The 22,448-nt window shown below is 26.6% G+C and overlaps 2 protein-coding genes across 2 annotated transcripts; one reads left to right on the top strand and one right to left on the bottom strand.

Annotated features, from left to right (window-relative positions):
• The first annotated feature begins 1,675 nt into the window (after positions 1 to 1,675).
• Positions 1,676 to 16,106, top strand: LOC117167825 (mitochondrial enolase superfamily member 1-like). Its single transcript, XM_033353030.1, has 7 exons — positions 1,676 to 1,743; positions 5,103 to 5,200; positions 5,376 to 5,478; positions 5,548 to 5,663; positions 11,284 to 11,438; positions 11,556 to 12,139; positions 15,475 to 16,106. The coding sequence occupies exons 2-7, from the start codon at positions 5,117 to 5,119 to the stop codon at positions 15,771 to 15,773; spliced, it is 1,341 nt and encodes a 446-aa protein (XP_033208921.1). The 5' UTR covers positions 1,676 to 1,743; positions 5,103 to 5,116; the 3' UTR covers positions 15,774 to 16,106.
• Positions 15,751 to 21,864, bottom strand: LOC117167827 (histidine triad nucleotide-binding protein 3-like). The gene is made up of 4 exons (XM_033353031.1): positions 21,557 to 21,864; positions 21,302 to 21,419; positions 16,166 to 16,359; positions 15,751 to 16,062 (listed from the first exon to the last, which is right to left on the bottom strand). Exons 1-4 carry the CDS (start codon positions 21,671 to 21,673, stop codon positions 16,024 to 16,026), a joined length of 468 nt encoding a protein of 155 aa, XP_033208922.1. The 5' UTR covers positions 21,674 to 21,864; the 3' UTR covers positions 15,751 to 16,023.
• Between the last annotated feature and the right edge of the window lie 584 nt (positions 21,865 to 22,448).

The following is a 22,448-nucleotide window of genomic DNA, read 5'->3' as shown; positions in this document are numbered from 1 at the left end:
TTTGTTTTCTTTAATTTTATTCACACAGTGCAGAAATAAATTCCAATAATAAATCATTTAATAAATAACAAATGAATAATTGTTTTTTTGTATTAAAGATGTCTAGATCATACGAATTAAAAAGTGCCGATGCTGTTACTACAGTGTCGCAGGAAAGAGAGAGAAGTTGCAATCGACCTGTGTGTGACGAACATGGGGCGGTCTTGTGCAACCTTTGCACCGAAGTATATTCAGCTTATTTGATAAAATATTTATTTTAATTAATTGTTTTTTAATTCAATTTTATTTCGAGAATTAGTTTGTAAATAAAAATAGTTTTTTATAAAAGGCTTCTTTTTTTAATTCTGATAAATTTTTCCTATCTTTCAAACTTACTTACCGCTTTTTCATTGAAAAAAACTTTTTCTTAATTTTTTATCTTTATTCAAATGAAACCATCTTATTGTGCATCAGAAAACAATTGTGCATCAGAAAACAAAGAGATTGACCTATTATATATTCAGATTATTTATAATAATAAGCATTCTGCCCGCACTTACGATATTTCTCATTTTCTTAAATTTTCTAACTTCGAATGTTCAAATAAATATACTTTTTAGAAGGAACCTAATTATAACCTACATCAACTTAAGGTGCAATTTGTCCTCTTCAAAATGGCGTTTGAAATTTTAAAATTAGTTTATTATAAAAGCAATGACATGATTTGTTCCAAAAAATGTCAAAAACACGATTTTTCGCGATTTTTATTCGTTTAAACACTTTTTTCAACATTTTAAATTCATTGAAACAGGATGTTGTATCCAACAATCTCTTCGACTCTTGCGCGCGCGCGCGCGCGCGCGCGCGTGTGTGTGTGTGTGTGTGTGTGTGTGTGTGTGTGTGTGTGTGTGTGTGTGTGTGTGTGTGTGTGTGTGTGTGTGTGATAAAAAAGTTCATTGTTATTAGAACGATTTTAAACATACGCAAATTATTTATTTAAATAATTTTATTTTTTGTCGTACTTTTTTATAGCTGTGAGTGGATTTCCAAGGACCTAAGCATATCTAATTAAAAATAAATAAATTCTTGAATGACAGAAATAATTATAAAACAATTTAATATTATTTAAAAATAGAAGAATTTGTTAGTATTTTGAAAGAAACCGAATATTCGAGATTTGTACAAAGTGGTTTTTTGTCAAACAGATGTTTATGAATCTTAATGTTTTCAGGCATTCCACATATTTTAATAAATATGCATTTCAGAAATATTGGATTCCATTGCCAAAATTGTGTATATCCCACACAGAAATACGGGATGGGGAAAGTATGAAGAAAAAAACATATAAATTCAGAAAATCTTGAGATCTATTTTTTGACCAAATTATGTGATAGTTAAATTTCTTTTCCTGCCGACAAACGTTTTGTACATTAAAAAAAAGACTAGTGATTTATTTTTTAAGTAAATTTGCAACAAAATTTGTACAGTGACCGTGAATATTCCATTGCATTTCACGTCACACAAAGCTATCATAAATAATAATCACATTAGGCAAATATAAACCTTACTCTTGACGTCTTCAGATGGGATAAAATTTTCCGCGAATTACAGAGAGAGCAATACTTTTTTTATAGATTAGATATGCAATAAGAATAAGGCGTAGTCCGAATAAATTTATCAGTTGGACATAGCATACCACCCTTGCAACATCTGCAGTTAAAATAATTATCAAATTCTACAAACTCTTATTACTTGGAGATTCCCGTGAGTAATAATTCTTAATTGTTATGCTCCAAGAGGTCTGCATATTTTCATAATCATTTAAACTTATTCTAGGTGTACCATCAGTTTCAAAATTACGGAACATTTAACTTGATTGCTAAAATTGACAAAAAAGGATTATTCGTTATTGAGACAGATTTTAGAAGATAAAGCCAGAAGTAAATAATAAAACTTTAAAAATTAAAATTTTAAATAAGTTCCACTTTGAACGCTATAATTTGCAGTTCAGTTTTGATTTTATTACTTTAAATAAGAAAATTTTCAGCCTTAAGCGTTAAAATTTTTTTATTTCAATAACCGTGAAAATTTTTTTGTTGATCTGGGAACAATCCAGGAAATGACAAAGAATTTTTTGCATCCCCTGCATCGGACCTCTATAAGAACTCAGAAGCGGACTACGGTCGGAAAATTACTAGAACAATAACTCAAATTTTTTTTAGAAAAAACATTCATGTTATCATAAAAGATACGTAAAGCAATAAAATGTTGTCTCTTTATGATTTCCAGATAACCAATAAAAAGATAAATTAGCAAAAAAATCAATTCTGTGATAGGAGTAAAAAATTCACGATCCTAAATAAAATTCGCGGGTTTCCCCAATTTCCCGGTCCGCTAGCCTCATGGTTAATTTACAAATGCGCATTCTATTATATGAAAAGTTCTTTACAATCCTATTCGTCACGTTTTTATTAAGTATTATTTAGGAAATTGTTTAAAAGAAAAAATTACTAACCAAAATAGTGTTAAGAATAATCTCTAATTAAAATAACTGATAAAAAAGTGATAAACAGAATTATAATGAACCTTTAAAGGAAAAAAATGAGCTTTTGTAAATTAAAACTGAATGAAAATTACGACTTTTGTCTAAAGCAGCAGAAAAACAATAAATCTACAAATAAATATATTTAAATAAAGAAATATGACCTCAAATATTTTGTATTATTTACGCATGGGTTTATCTTTTAAAATTTCTTGCAATAATCAATTACCTTTTCTGTCCATTTTATATATCAAGTTAAAAATTACGTAATTGTGAACTTGACTATACTCCTAAAGAATCCCTAATGATAAGAATCAATTGTGGAAAATCGCAATTCAGATTATATATTCAAACTATAGATCAGTAGATCTATATCTATATATCCATATCTATATTTATATCTATAACGAGTCTTTAATTGAGCTCTATTTTGATCATCTTAACTCCTAGCACTGAATTCAGTATCATGTTTGAAGCACGTAAAATTCCAAATATATTTTGAATACAAAATAATTAAAACACAAGGTTCTTGTAACATTAATTAAGTTTCCTGTTTTCAAAAAGTGATGCTACCAAATACCTCGAAATTTTTTGTCCAAGATCTAATTGGTTAAGAAGCTGCGTAAATATGACTCTCAGTTGCTGTTTTCAGGTTGTTTATACATTAAAAAGGATTACGAATTTCTGCACCATCAGATTTTTACATCAAAATTTCAAAAAGAGTAATTTTTTCATGATAAAATTGAATTTTAAATATTTCTAAATATCATTGACAAGAAAAGAAAATTTTACTTGTAACGATTTTTGTAATATTATGAAGTAATTGGGTTCTTAAAATTTTGTTACCGCGCTACAATTTGCAAAAATTGTCGGTACCAGTATCAACACAATTATCGGAACCCACTATCAGTTTCCTGGCAAATTTTTAATGATTTAGGTTTTCCTTTAAAATAATTTTTTAAAGCTGTGTCTATTTTACAATATGGCGAAATAGAATCTAGCAAATTTTAAGACAATTTCTTTTATTTTGTAAAATTTTCGAAATGTTAGGAAAAATGAATTGTTTCAAAAGATAATTTATTCAAAGTTTTTATATTTGTTTAAAAGTTTCGAAATTAAATGACACCTTGAGATTTGAAAAAATTGTAAATAAAATGTAGATTTTTGAAGTTTCAAGAGAATAATACAATTTTCCAAATATTCTTGGAAAGATTTCAAAATATTTCCTAAAATGTCGAAAAAGAATCTAAAAGATTTTAAAGCAAAATTTTGCAATGTTGCAAGATTGCAAAACTTTCCAACAGAAATTTTAACCAATTCAACCAAATTTTTTGATTGTAAAGATTAACCATTTTTTGAATGTAGATTTTTGAAGATTTTGAAAAAAAAGGTTAATAATATTTTTGAAAGGTTTTAAGAGAATCAACAAACTTCCTTTAGATTCCCAGGATTATTTAAAATGATTTTTTATTTTGAAAAATTAATTTTAAGAGGATATTTCAAATCATTTCAAGAAAAGATGGTAAAAGTAATCCAAATTGTCAACAACAAAAACAGTTAAAGAAATTTTATCATTCATTATAAATTTTCGGAAAAATTCGAATATTTAAATTTTTTAGAAGGTTTAGAATTTTTGAAAAGATTTAAAAAATTTAATTTAAAGATTTTAAATTGTTTTTGGAAAAATATAGATTTTATTGATTTTTGAACATTTTTTTAATTTGTACACTTCAAAACCTTTTGAAAAATGTAAATTTGTGAAAATGTCAAAAGAGGTTTTTTAAGAGTTTAAGTAAGTTTTAATAAGTTTAACTTTTTTTAAATTTTAGGTAAAATTCAAGTAACTTTGAAAATTTTGTAGCAACTTTAGAAATTTAAAACTTAAAGAGATTTCCGAAAATCTTTTTAAATATCTTCCGAACTTCTAAAAGACGTCAACATATTTTGAATTGACTCGAATTCTTCATGATATTTTCTAAAATCCTTCTTCTGAGACTTTAGAATATAATTTTAGCTCGCATTTAAGTGTTCAAAAACTTTTAACATATAAATATGTTTTTATTATTCACCAAGTTTAAAAACTATGCAGTGTAGATGTTTCATAAATGTTTTACTTTTCATATGATAGAATTGAATACTAGGTAAGTTTAAAGTTAATTTAATAACTTTCGTACATTTTTTCCTATCAACGGTTTTTCTTTAAATTTTAATTTACTAAACAATTAGTTTTTTTTTAATCCAAAGAGTGTGATATTAATGTCGATTACCTACAGTCGGTTTTCTACTATGCATTCAATTATGACTATTACTGATCGAATACACATTTTAGTTTGTCAGAAATTTTTATCCTACAAACCAACAAATTAACAAATGTCACAATTTTTAATTGTTACACAAAAACCCTTTATTATTGGACCCCAAAGCCAAAATTGTACCAAACATGTTACACACTTTTACGATCAAGGGTCATTATCATTCCCCACTGGTTATTAGAATGACTATATATGTTTTAATAAAATGTTGGTAAAAAGAGTTAAGTTATATATTGTTTAAATAATATTTTTTTAATAAATTTGTGTAGAGATATCAGTAGCAATGGCTGATATAGAAATAACTGATGTGGATGTAAAGGACATGCGATTCCCAACATCTTTATTATCAGATGGAAGTGACGCAATGGTAAAAAACAGCCTTAATATTTGTACTATGCAAATCAAACAACCGTATTTTAGAATAAAAACTGAAAATTTTGTTACTTAAAATTAAGATAAAGAATGAACTTCACTTTATTATAAAAAATAGTAATCTTCTGTGGATTTAAAGAAAATACAAATATTTTTTTCTATCATCTTAGCACACTGATCCTGATTATTCCTGCGCATACGTCACAATAAAAACCAACAAAGGATACGAAGGCTATGGATTAACATTTACTCTGGGAAGAGGGACCGAAATTGGTGAAGAGGATTATTTTTATCTGCCAATATAAAAATTAATAACATTTATTTAAATTTAAAATTTTTTAGTTGTTCAAGCCTGTTTGACTCTGTCCAAAATCGTCAAAGGTATGAAAACAAAAGATATTTACTCTGATTTTGCATCTTTCTGGAGAAAACTGACGAGTGAAACACAAATGAGATGGGTATAATACAGTTTATAAGATTTTAATTATTTTTAAAAAACTGTAATTGTTTAATTATTAAATTATGCAACTTTTACATTTTTTAAATCAAAGGCTTACAATATAAGATTTTAAATTGTTGAATTTCGTGTGGAACAATTTGAAATCGTAGTATTTTTTAAAAGCTTTAATTTGCCATAAACAAAATTCGCGAATAATATTAAATTACTCGATTTCGAACACTAAACATTTTGAATTTAAAAAAAAAATTTTTAAAAGTCGAATTTAAAAAAAAAAGAGTAAACTACAATTCAATTTTAGAGCCAAAAAGACGAATTTTTGTAAAAGATAGTTGACATTTCAATAAGAAAAAAAAGAATTTTCGAAAAAACAGTTAATTCTTCGGCTAAAAAACAAATAGTCGAATTTTTAACCAAAATAGATCCAAAAGAATCCCTGAATTTTCTACCTAAATAGATGAATTTTTAACCCAATTGTTAAATTTTCAATCAAATAGTTGAATTTTCGACAAACAAATTAATTTTTAACGAAAAAGTTGCATTTACAACAAAATGGTTGAACTTTCAAGATATTTTTAAGAATTTTTAACAAAATAGTCAACTTCATAGTTGAACTTCAACCAAAAAAAGTTGCATTTTTAAACAAAGAAGTAAATTTTCAAGCCAAGTTGATTTTTAAACTACAAAAGACAAAATTTAAAGCATTTTCAACCAAAGAGATGAAATTGTTAAGAAATTGATTTGTAACAAAATAGTTCAACTTTCAACCAAGTAGTTAAATTTACAACCAAACAAATATGCATTTTTAAATGAATATTTCAATGTTTTGTGGGAAAAAAAGTATTTTTCATCGGAAAGATTATTTTTCTACTAAAAAAGACGAATTTTCAAACTAAAAAAGATCAATTTAAAAAAAAAGAGATACACTTTCATCCAAAAAGATAGATTTGCAACTAAAATAATTAATCTTAAACCTGAAAATTTAAATTTTCAATTAAAAAATTAAATTACAGCGAGAACAAGAAAAAACGAATTTTCAACAAAGAACAATTTCAGTTTAATTTTCAACACTAAAATATGAATTTCCAACAAAAAATTGATTTTATATTAATATAGTTGCATTTTTAACCATTTCAAGATTTTTAATATACAATATTTTGAAAGCGGAATAAAACATCAAATAAAAAATCCTTGATAATTATTAGAAGTGCTTCTCATAAAAATTCCCTGACTTTTTCCTGTCTACCAGTCTTATTCATACCTACGGCCAGTATGTTTCAGCCCATATTTAGGAGAAAAATTGAAACTCATGTATAATTAACATTAAAAGAACTTAATCACCAAAAAACATTGATGGTATCATAAATACGATACATGAAGCAATCAGATTTTCCTATCTATGATTTTTAGGTAAATGATAAAAAGAAGATGATGCCGATAAAACGAATCAATGTCATTAACGTTTCCCCACCTGAAGGTCATAGGCAGTGACTCACACATACTTTAATGTTTAGAAAAGAAAACAGCTATTTTCGCAATAAATTATCCTTTTTAAAAATACTCAAAAATCGGTTCAAAATATTCAAAGATGCCTAGAGAACTTTTTGTAGAAGTTTTTACGGACAACAAGTTTCCTTGTGGATTTTTTTTCGTACAACCCATATTTAAAAAAAAAAGTTAGAAAAAAAGTTGAAAAAGTATTGAGCACCCAAATGCAAATCCAAAAGAAAGTAACAGAATTTTTAACACATAATTTACATTTTTAAAGAAACAAATTAATTTCCAAGTAAACAGTGGAATTTGTTATTTAAAAATATAAATTTTAAAAATAGAATAGTTCAGTTTACAGTTGTAGAAAATTAATTTTTAATGAAAATACGAATTTTAAACAAAATATTTAAATTTATGAGCAAAGGAATAAATTCTCAACCAAAAAGATAAATTCTCAACGAAGAAAAATAATTGCGTAAGAAAAAAAATGGATTTTAAACCAAAGACATGAACTTAAAATTAAATCGTTAAACCAAAAACTGAATAATATTTTCAGTTAAAAAATATATATTTTTAAGAGAACCTTAGAGTATTACGTAATGCGCCTAGAGGGGGTTTAAATATACGTACACTAACTATGCAAAAAGCATTAGGTGGGGGAGGGGGGGGGGGTAAATATCAAGAAAAAGCGGTACGTAATACTTGAACACTAACACACACAAAAAATAACTTTTCACTAAATACACAAATTCTCAACCAAATAGTTAGATGTTTAATGTATAAATGTTCAGTTACAAAAATGAATTTTTAACCAAACAGATAAATTCTCAATCAATAAGATTAAATTTCCACCAAAGAATGACAAATTTTCAACTTAATTGTGGAATTTTCAAGGAAAAAAGATTTTAAAAACAAATTGTCAACCAAATATCAAATTTTCAATCAAACAAGGCAATTTTCAAGCAACAAAATATAAACTTTCAACAAAAAATTGAACAGGTAAATTTGTAGTTAAGAAAAAAAGAATTTTCAACACATTACTTCAAGTTTCAACCAAAAAATTTAATTTGCAAACAAAAATATAAAGTTTCAACTAATGAGATTACTTTTCAACAAAAAAAGGCGCACTATCTACCAAATAGTTAACTTTTCGCCTAAAAAAATGAATTTTCCACAAAATAGTTAGATTTTCAACCAAACAAACAAATTTTCAACTAAACAGTGGAAATTGTATCTGAAAAAATATAAATTAAAAAAATGGAATAGTAGTTAAATTTTCAGCTATAAAAATTAATTTTCAATAAAAAATACCAATTTAAAACAAAATAGTTAGATTTATAAGGAAAGAAATCAATTTTCAACAAGAAAAATTATTGTGTAAGAGAAAAGATGAATTTTTAACCAAATAAAAGATTTGCAAATTGAATAGTTCAAGTTTCTGCAAAAGCGATTGATTTTAGAACAAAAAAGATGATTTTTCAACAAAATTGTGCACGAATTTTTAATTAAAAAAGATAAAGTTTCAACCAAAACTGGAATGTTTGTATTTTTAGTTGAAAAATAAGTTAAACGCAAAAAAGAACTTTTCACAACATAAACAAATTTTCAACCAAATAATTGAATGTTCAACTAAAAAAGATAAATTTTTAACTGACAGTAGAATGTTTAAATTTTCAGTTTAAAAAAAATGAATTTTCAACCAAACAAAATTAGTTTTCAACCAAATAAATGAATTTTCAGTCAAGTAAATTAAAGTTCTGCCAAAAAATCTGCCCGCTGCGCGGTCAGATTGCACGCTTCGCTCACAAGTTTGAGCGCACTGAGGGCATGCGTCTACTGGATCTAGCGTTTCGCGCTCAGATATACTATATTCTTTGCACTTAGAATGCTTAAATGAAATTTTATCAGGAAGACCTCTTTTAGATCCCAATATTTATGTGCGTCTTCATATTGTGATTAAATTAAAAAAACGTAATTAAATGTGTATAGGTAAAGATTAAGTTGCTCAAAGATAAGCGCTCGATTTTTGACAGACTTCGGTAAATATACATTTATTTTCTGAATTACTTTAAAATAAAAAAATACAATCCTTTCTTCAGACATTCTTCCCTATGTCGCGTTTCATAAAAATAGGATTTTTTCTTTCATATTATTTTTTATGGATAAAACAAAATATTCTACAAGTGATCTTTTTTTTAACATATCTTGCGTCTTGTGGCGTAATAATGAAATTTTCGACTTTTTCATATCAATCTCGATTAAAAAAATTAAAAACGATAATTTTTGTCTAAAAAATGGTACAAAGAAATGTTGTAGGAATTTTTTTAACTTTTTAAAAGCTATAATAAATTGCTCTTTCGGACTTTTTTTCGTATTTTGTGTCGTTTGGTTCGAAATTTGAATGTTGTGGTGTCAAATTTCGGACAATTCTAATATACTTTCTCAATCATAAATGATGAGAATATCGTAAATGATAAATTCGTATCTTCTTTTGGGTTAACAAATTTTTTCTATCAATTTTTTTCTTAACATTTGCCGTTTTCCACAATTTTTTCATTTTTATTTTTAATGTCATTTTTGTGATTAAAACAAAAATTACGAGTCCTATCAAAAGGTGATTTATAACAAATTGGTAGATGAGTGTTAGGTGCACAATTTTTGTTTATTATTTTTTTCCGTAGCTTGTGTCGTTTTTCCAAAATTTTATTTTTTATTTTCATGAATAAAGCTAAAACTACGCCTCCTATCAAGAAGTGATTATTAACAAATTTTTATATTTTTTTTAGGATCCCCTTCTTTGTTTGGTAATATTTATTCGTATCTTGCATAGATTAACCACAAAATGGAATTTTTTATTTGTTATTATTTTTTGTTCGATGAAAATTTGAATTTACGGTTTTTCAATAAAATCCAAAAAATTCTTATGTTAATCTTGTCATTATGATCAATTGTTTGGCATTTTCAGTACTCGGAATAGCCGTACCTAAAATTAATCAAACTTTTTAAAAAATGGTCCTAAAAATGTTGAAAATGCTCTAAATTTTTTTATTTTTATCCAAAATGGCTGGTTAATGAACTCGATCTTTCTTTCAGGACCTAAAAAAAGTATGCCTAAATTCGATTTGACCCGTTCATTTTATCGGGAGTTATCATGTTTACGGACGGACGGAGACAGGCAGACGACATCGCCAAAACTTGTTTTTCGGCTTCAGGGGGTCTCGAAACTTCGAGATCCTCTGGTAAACTGTGGTGTCAAATTTCGGACAATTCCAATAATTTCTGAATCATAAATGATAAGAATGTAAAAAGACGAATTTTTAACCACATAGTAGTGGAATTTTCAACCAAAACATATTTAAAAAAACGAATTTGAACCAAACAGTGCTAAAATCAATTTAAAAGCATATAAATTTTTAACGGAAAAAGGAATAGGTAAACTTCGGTAAAGAATTAATTTTAAACAAAAAAAGTAATTCAAACATAATGGTTAAATTTTCAATAAAGGGAATGAATTTTCTACTAAAATGACGAATCAGTAACAAAAAAGTAATATTTAAACAAAGCAGTTCGATTTTCAATAAGTAGTTGAATTATCAACCACAACAATATTTAAAATTTTTAAGTTCTGAATTTCTTATACTGAAGTATAAAATTAGTTAATTTGAAATGCCTGAAATCGATCAACGTTGAAGATTTTTCAGTTTAAAACTATAAACACTTTACAACCACAAATATAAAGCTTACATTTTAATACTTCAAATCAAAACTGTTCAATTCCTAAACCACTATTATAAACTATTAATTTCTTAAAGCAGTTTAGTTCAAACTCATTACTATTTGAAATTCTGTAACGTAAAAATGTTTCATATTTACGTAACACGTTTAAATTTTAAACTGTTCTGTTTCGAATTTTTCAATTTAAAATCATTTTATTTCAAGTGCTTTAACTCTCAAGTTCGAAAACTTTTTCTTTGAAATATTGTTGAAGTCCTTGAATTTAAATCAACTGAATGTAAAAAATTGCAAAAATATTTATTTTTAATAATATTTATCTGATAAAATTCACTGACATGAAATTCATTGAAACAAGCATTTGCAAAAATTGAAGAATTTCGAATAAATATGTTTAGATTGGTCCAGAAAAAGGCGTTACTCATTTAGCAACCGCCGCAATTATAAATGCTTTATGGGATTTATGGGCACGAATCGAGGGAAAACCTCTTTGGAAATTGCTTGCAGATCTTACACCAGAGCAACTGGTTTCCACAATTGACTTTAGATATATGTGAATAAATCCTTTAACATTAAAATTTGTTTTAAATTATAAAAATATCATTATACTAGACTCTTCAGACTCTAAATTAAGAAAGTTTTAATTCTTTACGCAATTTACAAATTGCAGAACGGATGTAATTACGAAAGAAGAAGCCTTAAATATTTTAAAAGAAAAACAAGCTGGTAAAGCCCAGCGAGAAGAAACTTTAATCAAAAATGGATACCCAGCTTACACGACTCAAGTTGGATGGTTGGGTTACAGTGACGAAAAAGTTCGTGAATTATGCAAAAAATATCTAAGCCTGGGATTCACGTCTTTTAAGGCTAAGGTGGGTCAAAGTCTGAAAGATGACATTCGAAGATGTGAAATTATAAGGGAGGAGATAGGAGAAGAAAATAAGCTAATGGTGGATGCGAATCAAGTTTGGGATGTCCAGGAATCCATAGAGTGGATGAAGAATTTAAAAGAATTCAATATAACTTGGATTGAAGAACCAACTTCTCCTGATGATATTTTAGGACATGCTACAATTGCAAAGGCCCTTCGCCCTTATGGAATTGGGGTTGCAACTGGAGAAATGTGTGCCAATCGAGTCATATTTAAACAATTACTTCAGGCCAAGGCCATCGACTATTGTCAGATTGATTCTGCTAGAATTGGTGGCGTTAATGAAATACTGTCTGTGTACTTAATGGCGTACAAACTAAATGGTAATTTATTATAAGAATTTTTATCACGAACTTCAAAATTGCCACCAAATCCCGGTTTTGAAATTTCCTGCCTTTTCCGTGATCGTTATAAATTTAAGACCTTACACCTAGTTTCTAGGAGGTTATCAAAGAAAAAAATGTCATCCAAAATGTTGAAATGTTATTTTCCAACAAAATTGAAAAAGTTGAATTTTTAATCCAAAAATATGAATTTTCAACCCGAAGAGACGAGTTTTCTACAAAACAAATGAATTTTCAACTTAAAAAATAACATTTAAAGCAAAAACGTAATAGCTGCATTTTTAGGTCAAAAATTTAATTTTCAACAAAATAGTTCAATATGCAACTAAAGAAATTAATTTTATACCAAAATGATGAATTTTCAAACAAAAAGAGAAACTTTAGTTAATGAGATTACTTCTTTTACCAAAAAAAGAAACGAATTTTCACCCAAATAGTTCAGTTTTCAACTAGAAAAACCAATTTTCAACCTAAAATAATGTAGTTAAATTCGCAGTCCAAAAAATTAATTTTCAACCAAATACCTATGTGGTTAAATTTCCAACCAGATGAATTTTCAACGAAGATTAAATCTTTTACCAACAAAGATGAAATTTCAACCAAATAGCGGCATTTTTAACTAGACAAGATCAGTTTTAAACAAAAAATAGACTAATTAATTTTTCAGTTGAACAAATTAATTTTCAATTTAAAAAATACGAAATTTCAACAAAGTAGTTCAATTTTCAACCAAAGAAATCAATTTTTAAACACAAGATAATTTTAAACGAAGAATAATTGTCTACCAGAGAAGATGAATTTTTAACAAAATACATAACTTTACAACAAAGTAGTTGAGTTAGCAACAAAAAATATTTATTTAAAAAAATGGAATACATAGATCAATTTTTTATCCACAGAAAATAATTTTCAAACAAAAAATAAATTTTCCATCAAGATTAATTTTCTACCAAAACGATGAATTTAGATAAACCTTCAACAAAAACAAATTTAATTAAATAGTTGAAGTTTTTATTAAAAAGATGAGTTTTTAACCACAGAAAAAGGAATTTTCAACAAAAAACATAGTAATAAATAAAGAAAAATTATTCAGTTAATCAAAAAATGTATTTTCTAACAAAATTATTGAATTTTAAGTCTGAAAAAATTTTTCTACAAAAAAGTTATTTTCTATCAAAATTATTGAATTTTAAGCCTGAAAAAATTTTTTTACAAAAAATCTGAATTTTTAACTCAAAAATATAAATTTCCAACCAAACAACTTATTTTTTAACTAAAAAAATAACCTTGTAAAGCAAAAACAGTTAAAACAAATAGTTTTCAAAAAAATAAAATTTCAACAAGATAGTTCAATTGTTGACTACAGAAATGACTTTTTAACTAAGATGAAGAATTTTTAACCAAAAATAGGAATAGGTGGATTTTCAGTTTACAAAATAAATTTAAAAAAAAAAATTAAACAGAATAGTTCAACTTGCAAAAAAACATGAATTTTCAATAAAAAATATAAAGTCCGAATTAATGAGATTACTTTTATACAGAAAAGACGATTTTTTAACTAAATAGTGCAATTTTCAATTTAAAAACAAGATCGTTTTTCAACAAAAAATAGAATAGTTAAAATTGCAGTTTAAAAAGGTAATTAAAAAAAAAGAGAAACCGAATTTTCTACACAATAGTTAAGTTATAAATAAAGGAAATAAAGTTTCAACTATAATGATGAATCAACACCAAAAAAAAGAATAGATTTTAATAAATAGTTGTATGTAATATTTAATATTTTAAGACCAAAATATTTTAATTCTAAAAAAAAAAAAAATTGTTCTCAACCAGACAGATTACTTTACACCCAAATACTAACAGTGTTAATAAAAAAATTAAATTCCTACGATAAGAGATCAATTTTTAAACCAAAAAGACGGATTTTCAACAAAAAATGACTTTTCAGTCAATAAACAAAAAATTTTATCCAAAATGTTGAATTTTTATTCTAAAAAGACGAATTCTTTTTTAAAAATTGAATATTTAAACCAAAAATATGAATTTTTAACAACGAAGTTAATTTTAGCCAAAAAATTCATATTCTTCATCAGAACAGTTGAATTTTCAATCATAAAGACTGGCTTCTTAACAACATGGTTAAATTTTCAACAAAAACATCCAATTTTCATTAAGTTTTCACGTTTTTTTTATTAAGTAAATTTATACGGGAGTGTTCAGAGCAAATCGCACAATACCTGAAATGGGGGAGGAGTGTTTGAAAATTTCAGAAAAATTATCGAAAACTCCTCAAATTTTTCAGGTTTCCCCTGACCAGTTTTAAATTCCCTGACCTGTAGCAAACATGAACTTTTAATTTACGGGGTCACTCTACTTTAAAATAAAAAAAATTTTGATTTTTTTTACATTATTTGAAAAAATATATATTCAGAAATATTGTGTAAAAATTTCTAAATAATCTGAACACTCTAACTATATTTTTTGTTTACCTGTACATCACTACCTTATGCATTCTATCTGCGAGTATAGCGCGCTCGACCGATCTATCTGCAAAAACTTTAAATGCGTTTTTCATCTCCTACCTTTAATCATCTGACTTTAGATAACTTTACAAAAATTTAAACGCGTTTTTCATCCCCTGCTTTTTAATCATTTTAAAAAACTTTAAACGCGTTTTTCATCCCGCGCCTTCAATCATCTGCCTTTTAATCACTTTTAAAACTTTAAACGCGTTTTTCATCGCCTGCTTTTGATTCACTTTAAAAAACTTTAAACGCATTTTTCTTAAAGCAACGCTTTCAAAGACTAGCTCCATCGTATCTCAAAAACTAATCAAACAATTTTCATGAAATTTAGACATAATTTGCATCTAGATGACCTTCATTGATTTTATAATTAAAATTTGTACTATATCTTTTTGCAAATAAACAGCAGGAAAAACGTGTTTTTTAAAACTTTTTTGTTTTTTATCCGGCATTTTGTTTTTTTTGTCAAAACTTTATACTCGAGGATCATATTGTACCTGGTGTCATACTAAATCTAAAGCACTTTGACTTTTTCGATTCGGACAAGGCGTTCTTGAGTTCTAATGAAACAACCTAACTATTTAAATATTTATAAAAATGTATTAAATTTTTTTTATGTATTTTACGACTTTATTTATCAAACCCAACAAGTTTATATCACTATCTGTTATATATTTCTTTAAAAAAATCGCGAAAATAGCCTTTTTTTTCGTGCGTCCAAAGTAGACTGACCCCTTAAGATTAAAATTGAAAATTTTCCTTATTAATATCTTCTTCCACTATTTTTAGTACCAGTTTGTCCGCATGCAGGAGGCGTGGGACTGTGTGAAATGGTTCAACACTTACAAATGTGGGACATGATTTGCCTAAGTGGAACAAGTGAAAATAGAATAATCGAATTTGTGGATCAGCAACATGAACATTTTGAAAATCCTACAATTGTTCGAAATGCTCATTACATACCTCCCAAAGCCCCTGGATATTCCACAAAAATCAAAAAAGAAAGTATCCTAAACTACGCTTATCCTGACGGCAAGGAATGGCAAAGAATGTTTAAAGAAGGCATTTTTGCGGCTCCAGATGTTTGAAAACGCCTCCAAGGGCTGTATTTTAAAAATATCAAAGAATATACAACAGTGATAAACTGTAACAAATTATGGACATTACATTGGCAATGTAAGATATACTTTATATACTGTATATTTTTTTAACGCATGGATTAAATACGAAACAACTCACTAGATCTTGAGATACTTGTACCAACCTCGAGATCAACATTTAGCTTTCTTTCGCCAAATAACGTTGAGAGAATTTATAGAATGGTGAAAATTTTCTACGTTAATTGCTGGATTGGAAGCGTGATTTCACATAGTCAGTCTGAAAGAGAAAAAATGTAATTGAATAAAGTGAACTTATTTATATTTGGACTTTTTTTATTATATTACTTGGGGAAAATATAATTATTGAAAGAATTACGTACATTTACAAACCAAAAAGAGTCTGGTTTGAACATCATTCTTCCAATGATGCCCATGCTTTCGATTGGTGAAATGACGTGCAGGTGTAAATGATTGACTGTATTAAATGGTGGCCAATGGAATCCTGTTCTTGTAGATGATTTTTCAAACCCTTGTTGGTTGACCAAAACATCCACAGTTTCTACCATTTTGTCGTCTTTCAATAAAGAAAATAATGAAATTAGTTAAATTTAGTAACAGTAGAAAAATGCCTGTACATTAGGGTGGCTCAAAAACGCTTTTTTTCAGAGAGCAACAATCCCCCCAATTTCATTCCAAATCCGAAAGAAATCCATTTTTTCGATTTTAATAGATGCCGGTGAAACTTGAAGTTGCCCATGTAAAATGCATGGGGAAAAATCACTTTTTTGAGTTTTTGGAATAATTTTTTAGAGTTTGAAAAAAATATGGCGGGAAAGTATGGGGGTCTGTTGAGAATGATCCAACGAAGAATTTTACGTATCAGACATATGGTTTTAACACCCCTAACACACCCACACGAGTACCTGAAAACTACCCTTAAAAGAAAAACTGTCCATTCTTAATTAAATCAACATTTTGAGCACTGTATTCTGGTATTTTTACTTAAAATTATTATTACTGGTCTAGTGGCATATTTAATAACATTGGTTCATTAATTTTTAATGGATATATTTGCTTGAAAATACGTTTTTTCCCTAAAAATTATTACTATTGGTCTATAGTGGAATATTTATTAGTAATAATTAATTACTGATTGAGAATTAATTTAATGATAATTAATTTATCAGTAATATTTAAGTAATAATGTTAATTAAAAAAATGCAATTAATCGAACAATGTTGATAAATATTCCACTGAAGAAATGTGAATAATTTTTAATGAAAAAATTATTTAAACAAATTCCATCCGTTTAAACAATTGAAAATTAATAAAATAATGTTAATAAATATTCTACTAGACCAATAGTAATAATTTTTAAGGAAAAAAAACGAATTTTCGAAGAAAATTGTTTAAACAAATTTCATTTTTTTAAATAATAACAAATTAATAAATCAATGTTAATAAATTTTCCACTAGACTAATAGTAATAATTTTTTGTTGGAATAACGAATTTTCGAGAAAAAAATTATTTAAACAAATTCCATTTGTTTAAATAGTTAAAAACTAATAAACCATTTCGATAATAATTATTCCAGTAGACCAATATTAATAATTTGAAGTTAAAAAAGACGTGAATACAGTGTTCAAAAGGTCGATTTCATGAAGAATTTACATATCTGGTTTTAATTTGGTTTTACATTTTTAGTTTTCAGGCACTCGTGGGGTTGTGTTAGGGATGTCAAACTCATATGTTTATGGATGAAATTGCTCGTTGGATAATTCTCTACAGGCACCTATACTTTCTCGTCACATTTTTTCAAACGCTAAAAAATTATTCTAAAAACTCAAAAAAAATGATTTTCCCATGCATTTTACATGGGAAACTTCAAGTGAAATCCGGCACATGTTAAAATAAAAAATAGGGTGATAAAACCAGTTTCGTTAATAATTAAGGTTGACTGTATAACGCTAATTGTCAAACTTCCGTGACCAATATTTTATTTTTCCTGTACATTTAATATTTGAAGACCAGAATTTTTATTTTGTAACATTTTTAACATAGAATCTTTTATAAACGGAATAAATCAAATTGAGATTAAGTTTTCTAGATTGAAATTTTTGCTTCTTTTATTTGTAACAAAGCAGCTATGACTTTTCAACAAAATAGTTGAATTTTTAACCAGATTCTGTAACTTTTCACCTTCATGATCTTTTACCAACAAGTCGAATTTTCAAACAAAAACAGTTGAATTTTCCACAAAAAGATGATTTTCTAAATTAAAAACATAACAATTCAATTTTAAATCATGCAGATTGGTCCAGTTTAGGGTATCAGAATGACTTTTTATTTGGATATCTCACTCTACATTGAATATAAATATAGGAAAACGTATTTCACAGTTTAATCAAAAAAATTTGGGTCTGTTAAAATCATTCAAACATTAACTGTGAATTCCAAAAAATTGACAGAATATTCTTTCAAAATGCAGTATTTTCTAAAGGAACACAAGTGTTTTCTAAAAAATGATTGCATTTATAACAGAAAAGTTATTTTTTAGCAAAAGATTTGCATTTTTAACAAACAAAAAAGAAGAAATTCCAAATAAGATGATTAGTTTTCTACCCAAAAAGAAGAATTTTAATTTAAAGAAGTCAATTTTCAAACAAAAATAGAATATTTAAACTTTTAGTTAATAAAATCATTTTTAATAAAGAAAGATGAGTTTTCAAAAAAGTAGTTGAACTTTCAACCGCATTGATAAATCTTTAAATGGAATAGTTACATTTTCAGTTAAAATCGTTAAAATATTTCATTTTCAACCAACGAAAAATATATATTTAAACCAGAGATGAATTTTTAATTAAAATGATGAATATTCAATAAAATACTGATTTTCTAACATTTTGGTTTAACCTTCAACCAAATAATTAAATTCCATGACATAAATTAATTATAATTAATTAATTCTTAGTAATTAAATTTTCAACCAAAAAATATGAATTATCAACGAATAAAGTAATAGTCGATATTTCAACCTAAAAATAGTAGAAATCAATAAAAAAGGACATATTATCCAACAAAATAGTTGAATCCTCAACCAAAGTAGATTAATTTTCAACCTTTTTAACCAAAAAAGATGAAATTCTAAATAGAAAAGACCAATTCTTCAAACAAAAGATTATTTTTCAACCCAATTACATTGAAAATCAATTTTTTAATTCTAAAATATAAATTTTCGATAAAATATTTGAATTTCGATCCAAATTGTTGAATTTTCAAAAAAAATAGTGGAATTTTTGATTAAATACTGGAACTTTTTACCTAAAAAGATCTTCAACCTTCAACTAAATAGTCGAATTTTAAATGAAAAAAAAACAGTTGAATTTTCAAGAAAAAGATGAATTCTCACCGACAAATATAATAGAAGAATTTTATTTCAAATCAGACAGAGAGATCCAGTTTAGGACGTCAAAATGATTTGATATTTGGATATATCAATATATGTTTTAATCCTGTAACATTTTATAAGACTTTATAAGACTTTTAAACAAAAATATGAATTCTCAACGAAAAATACTCTGCCCTGCAAAAGTTTTGACTCACTTAGAAAAATCGTTTTTTTTTGTATTTATCGCTTTAATTATAACGGAGCTAAAAGAATGTCTTTTTAAAAGGTTGATTGTTTTCAAAATTCTGTTTAAAATGAGCCCAGGGCGAAACCAATTTGTCTAGTTTTTAAGTAGATATTGCAAAAATAGTGTAAATTTCAATGTTTTCTTAAATTGTCAATAACTTTCGAAATAGTCAACGTTTTTCAATGTTCTTGGGCTCATTTTGAAGCTTTTTTTCACCGTATCACAACAGTTTACGAGAATGAATCGTAAAAAAATTATTTTCGAATTGCAATAACTTGAATTTGTAACAAAAAAGTTGGAAAATTGAAATATTATTTTTAGTAACAAAAATATTTTTGTAAAATATATGAAACATATAACCATGAATTTTCTATGTAATTTCCCCAAAATATATATTTATTTAACTTTTATTCTGATTTACCTACAGATAAGATGTTTTCAAATTTATCCAACTTTTTTATTACAACTTCAAGTTATTGTAATTGGAAAATATATTTTTTACGATTCATACTCGTAAGCTGTTGTGATACGGTGAAAAAAAGCTTCAAAATGAGCCCAAGAACACTGAAAAACGTTGACTCCGGTAAAATTAAAGCGATAAATACAACAACAAAATTTCTAAGTGAGTCCAAACTTTTGCAGGGCAGTGTATAATAGAACAATTCCATCTCAAATCAGTTCCCAAAAATTGACAGAAGTATTTTTCAAAATGCAGTCTTTTCCTAACGAGCATAGGTGTTTTTAGAAAAATAATTGCAGTTTTAACAAAAAAGAGGAAATTACAATAAAGGTGATTAGTTTTCTACCCATTAAACCGAATTTTCAATTTGAAAAAATCAATTTTAAACCAGAAATGGAATGTATATACATTTAGTTTAAAAAATTGATTTAAAAAAATGAGTCTTCAACAAAGTAGTTGAACCTTCAACTAACGAGATTAATATTCGACTGAAATGATAAATCTTAAAGTGGAATAGGTTAATTTTCAACCAACAAAAAATAAAGCTTTCAACCAGAGATGAATTATCAACTAAAATTTGAATACTTAACAAAACACTGATTTTTTAACATATTGGTTTAACCTTCTACCAAATAATTACATTTTCAATTAAAAAACATGAATAAAGAGTAATGTAAGTCGATATTTCAACCAAAAAATAGTTTAAATCAATAAAAAATTATGTGTTTTCAAACAAAATAGTTGAATCCTCAATCATAGAAGATTATTATTTGATCTTTTTAACCAAAAAATATGAAATTCTAAACCGAAAAGATGAATTTTGAACAAAAATTGCATTTTCAACCAAAAAAGATTTCAATTTTTTAGCACCAAATCATTAATTTTCAATTAAAAGGTTACTTTCCTACAAAAATAATAAATTTCTAGCACAAGAGTTGAATCTGCAACTAAATAATAAAAATTGGTTACACCAAATTTAATCATCAGGAGAAAGCAACTGCAAAAAATGAATATAAATACAAGGCGAATAAATTAAAATAAAAAATATTATATCAGGGTGGCTACAAGCTTCATTTGTAAAATTCCCTAACTTAATTTTCCTGACGAATTTTTCATTTTCCCTGACCATTAATACGCAAGGGATTAGAATTGTAATCTTATAATAATTTTAAAATAGAATCTTTTATAAACAGAATAAAATATACTTAAAACTAAAAAGTTTCAAATTTATTATCCTTTTGCAAGATTTTTTCAAAATCGCTGTTTTTTCCCTGACCAATAAAATGCCCCGACTTTTCCTTATTTCCTAATTTGTAAATTGACCTAATTTACAAAGAACAAATTCTATTTTTTATAACACACATTTCTTCAGTGAAAAGAGATCACTTAATAATAAAGAATAAGTAAAATAAACACATACAAAGTTCCTCGTCTTCTTTTTTCAGCTCCTTAGGATTCGGAATATGCCTTTTTGGTAGAATTAAGTAATGATGAGTCGATGCAGGCTTAATATCTTTGATACAAATCAAAGCGTCATCCTATTTTTTGAGAAATACAAGCCAATTTTAAAGTATAAACAAAATTAAAACACAAACAATTAGGTAGCACCAGTAAATACTAATAGCAAATTTCATGAAATTTTGAGGTTAGTTTTATGAAAATATTGATTGCGTACCTCGTATACTTTTTCACTAGGAGCTTCTCCTTTTATAATATTGCAGAAAATACAATTTGGCTCCATTACTGACACTAAATTTACTTTCACTCTTGTTAAATTGGAAATTATTCGCATTTACTGCTAAATTCTTTGACACTTGTTTTCTTATCCCTGCGTTTATGCGCACTTTGCTCCTATATTGTCAATGAGTCAATCCCGAATGGCGATTTCATTTTTCGATCTATTTTGCTATTATCATTATGGGTCAATCCATTTTCTGAATATCAGAGTTATGTAGGTAATCCAGTCGCCACTAACGCTTCTGTATGCACTAATAGGTCCCCGAGATTACTCTTTTTTAAATGCTCGAAAAAAGGCCCATGATTACGAATATCTTGGGTAGGATTTCGAAGTATGGGTCAATTTTGGTTTAAACAATTTCATTATTTATTGAGAAAAAAAATTATAAAATTATTTTTAACACGGCTGAGCAAAAATAAAACTTTTTTGAATCTCGCACTTTTTTCGTACCAGAGACCGTTTGCAGTGTACAGCGTTATTAACAATTAATTTTGTAACAAAATTGCCATATTTACACAGTGTTACCTCAGAATCTATAATTCACAAAAATTTTAAACTTGTACACTGTCTATATCAAGGATAGATCTCTTAAAAGGAAAAAGAAATCTTCCGATCGAATAAAAACTTCTCTCCTTAAATGGTTGCTAAAAGTTTGTTATTTTCAAGAGGAAACCGTTTAGTATCTTCATTTATTAATGAACAATAATCCAGATCAACCAGTGTCATAATGTTGCTTCAAATTGTTGCGAAAGCTTTATCTAGCATTATTAACATAATTTGTTGTTCATGAATTCTTTTGCTACATTTTTTATAAAAATTGATATAAATA

Source organism: Belonocnema kinseyi, chromosome 2 (assembly GCF_010883055.1).
Source record: "Belonocnema kinseyi isolate 2016_QV_RU_SX_M_011 chromosome 2, B_treatae_v1, whole genome shotgun sequence".
Taxonomy (NCBI): domain Eukaryota; kingdom Metazoa; phylum Arthropoda; class Insecta; order Hymenoptera; family Cynipidae; genus Belonocnema; species Belonocnema kinseyi.
Note: the sequence above shows the minus strand (reverse complement) of the source record. Positions and strands in the feature narration are given on the sequence as shown.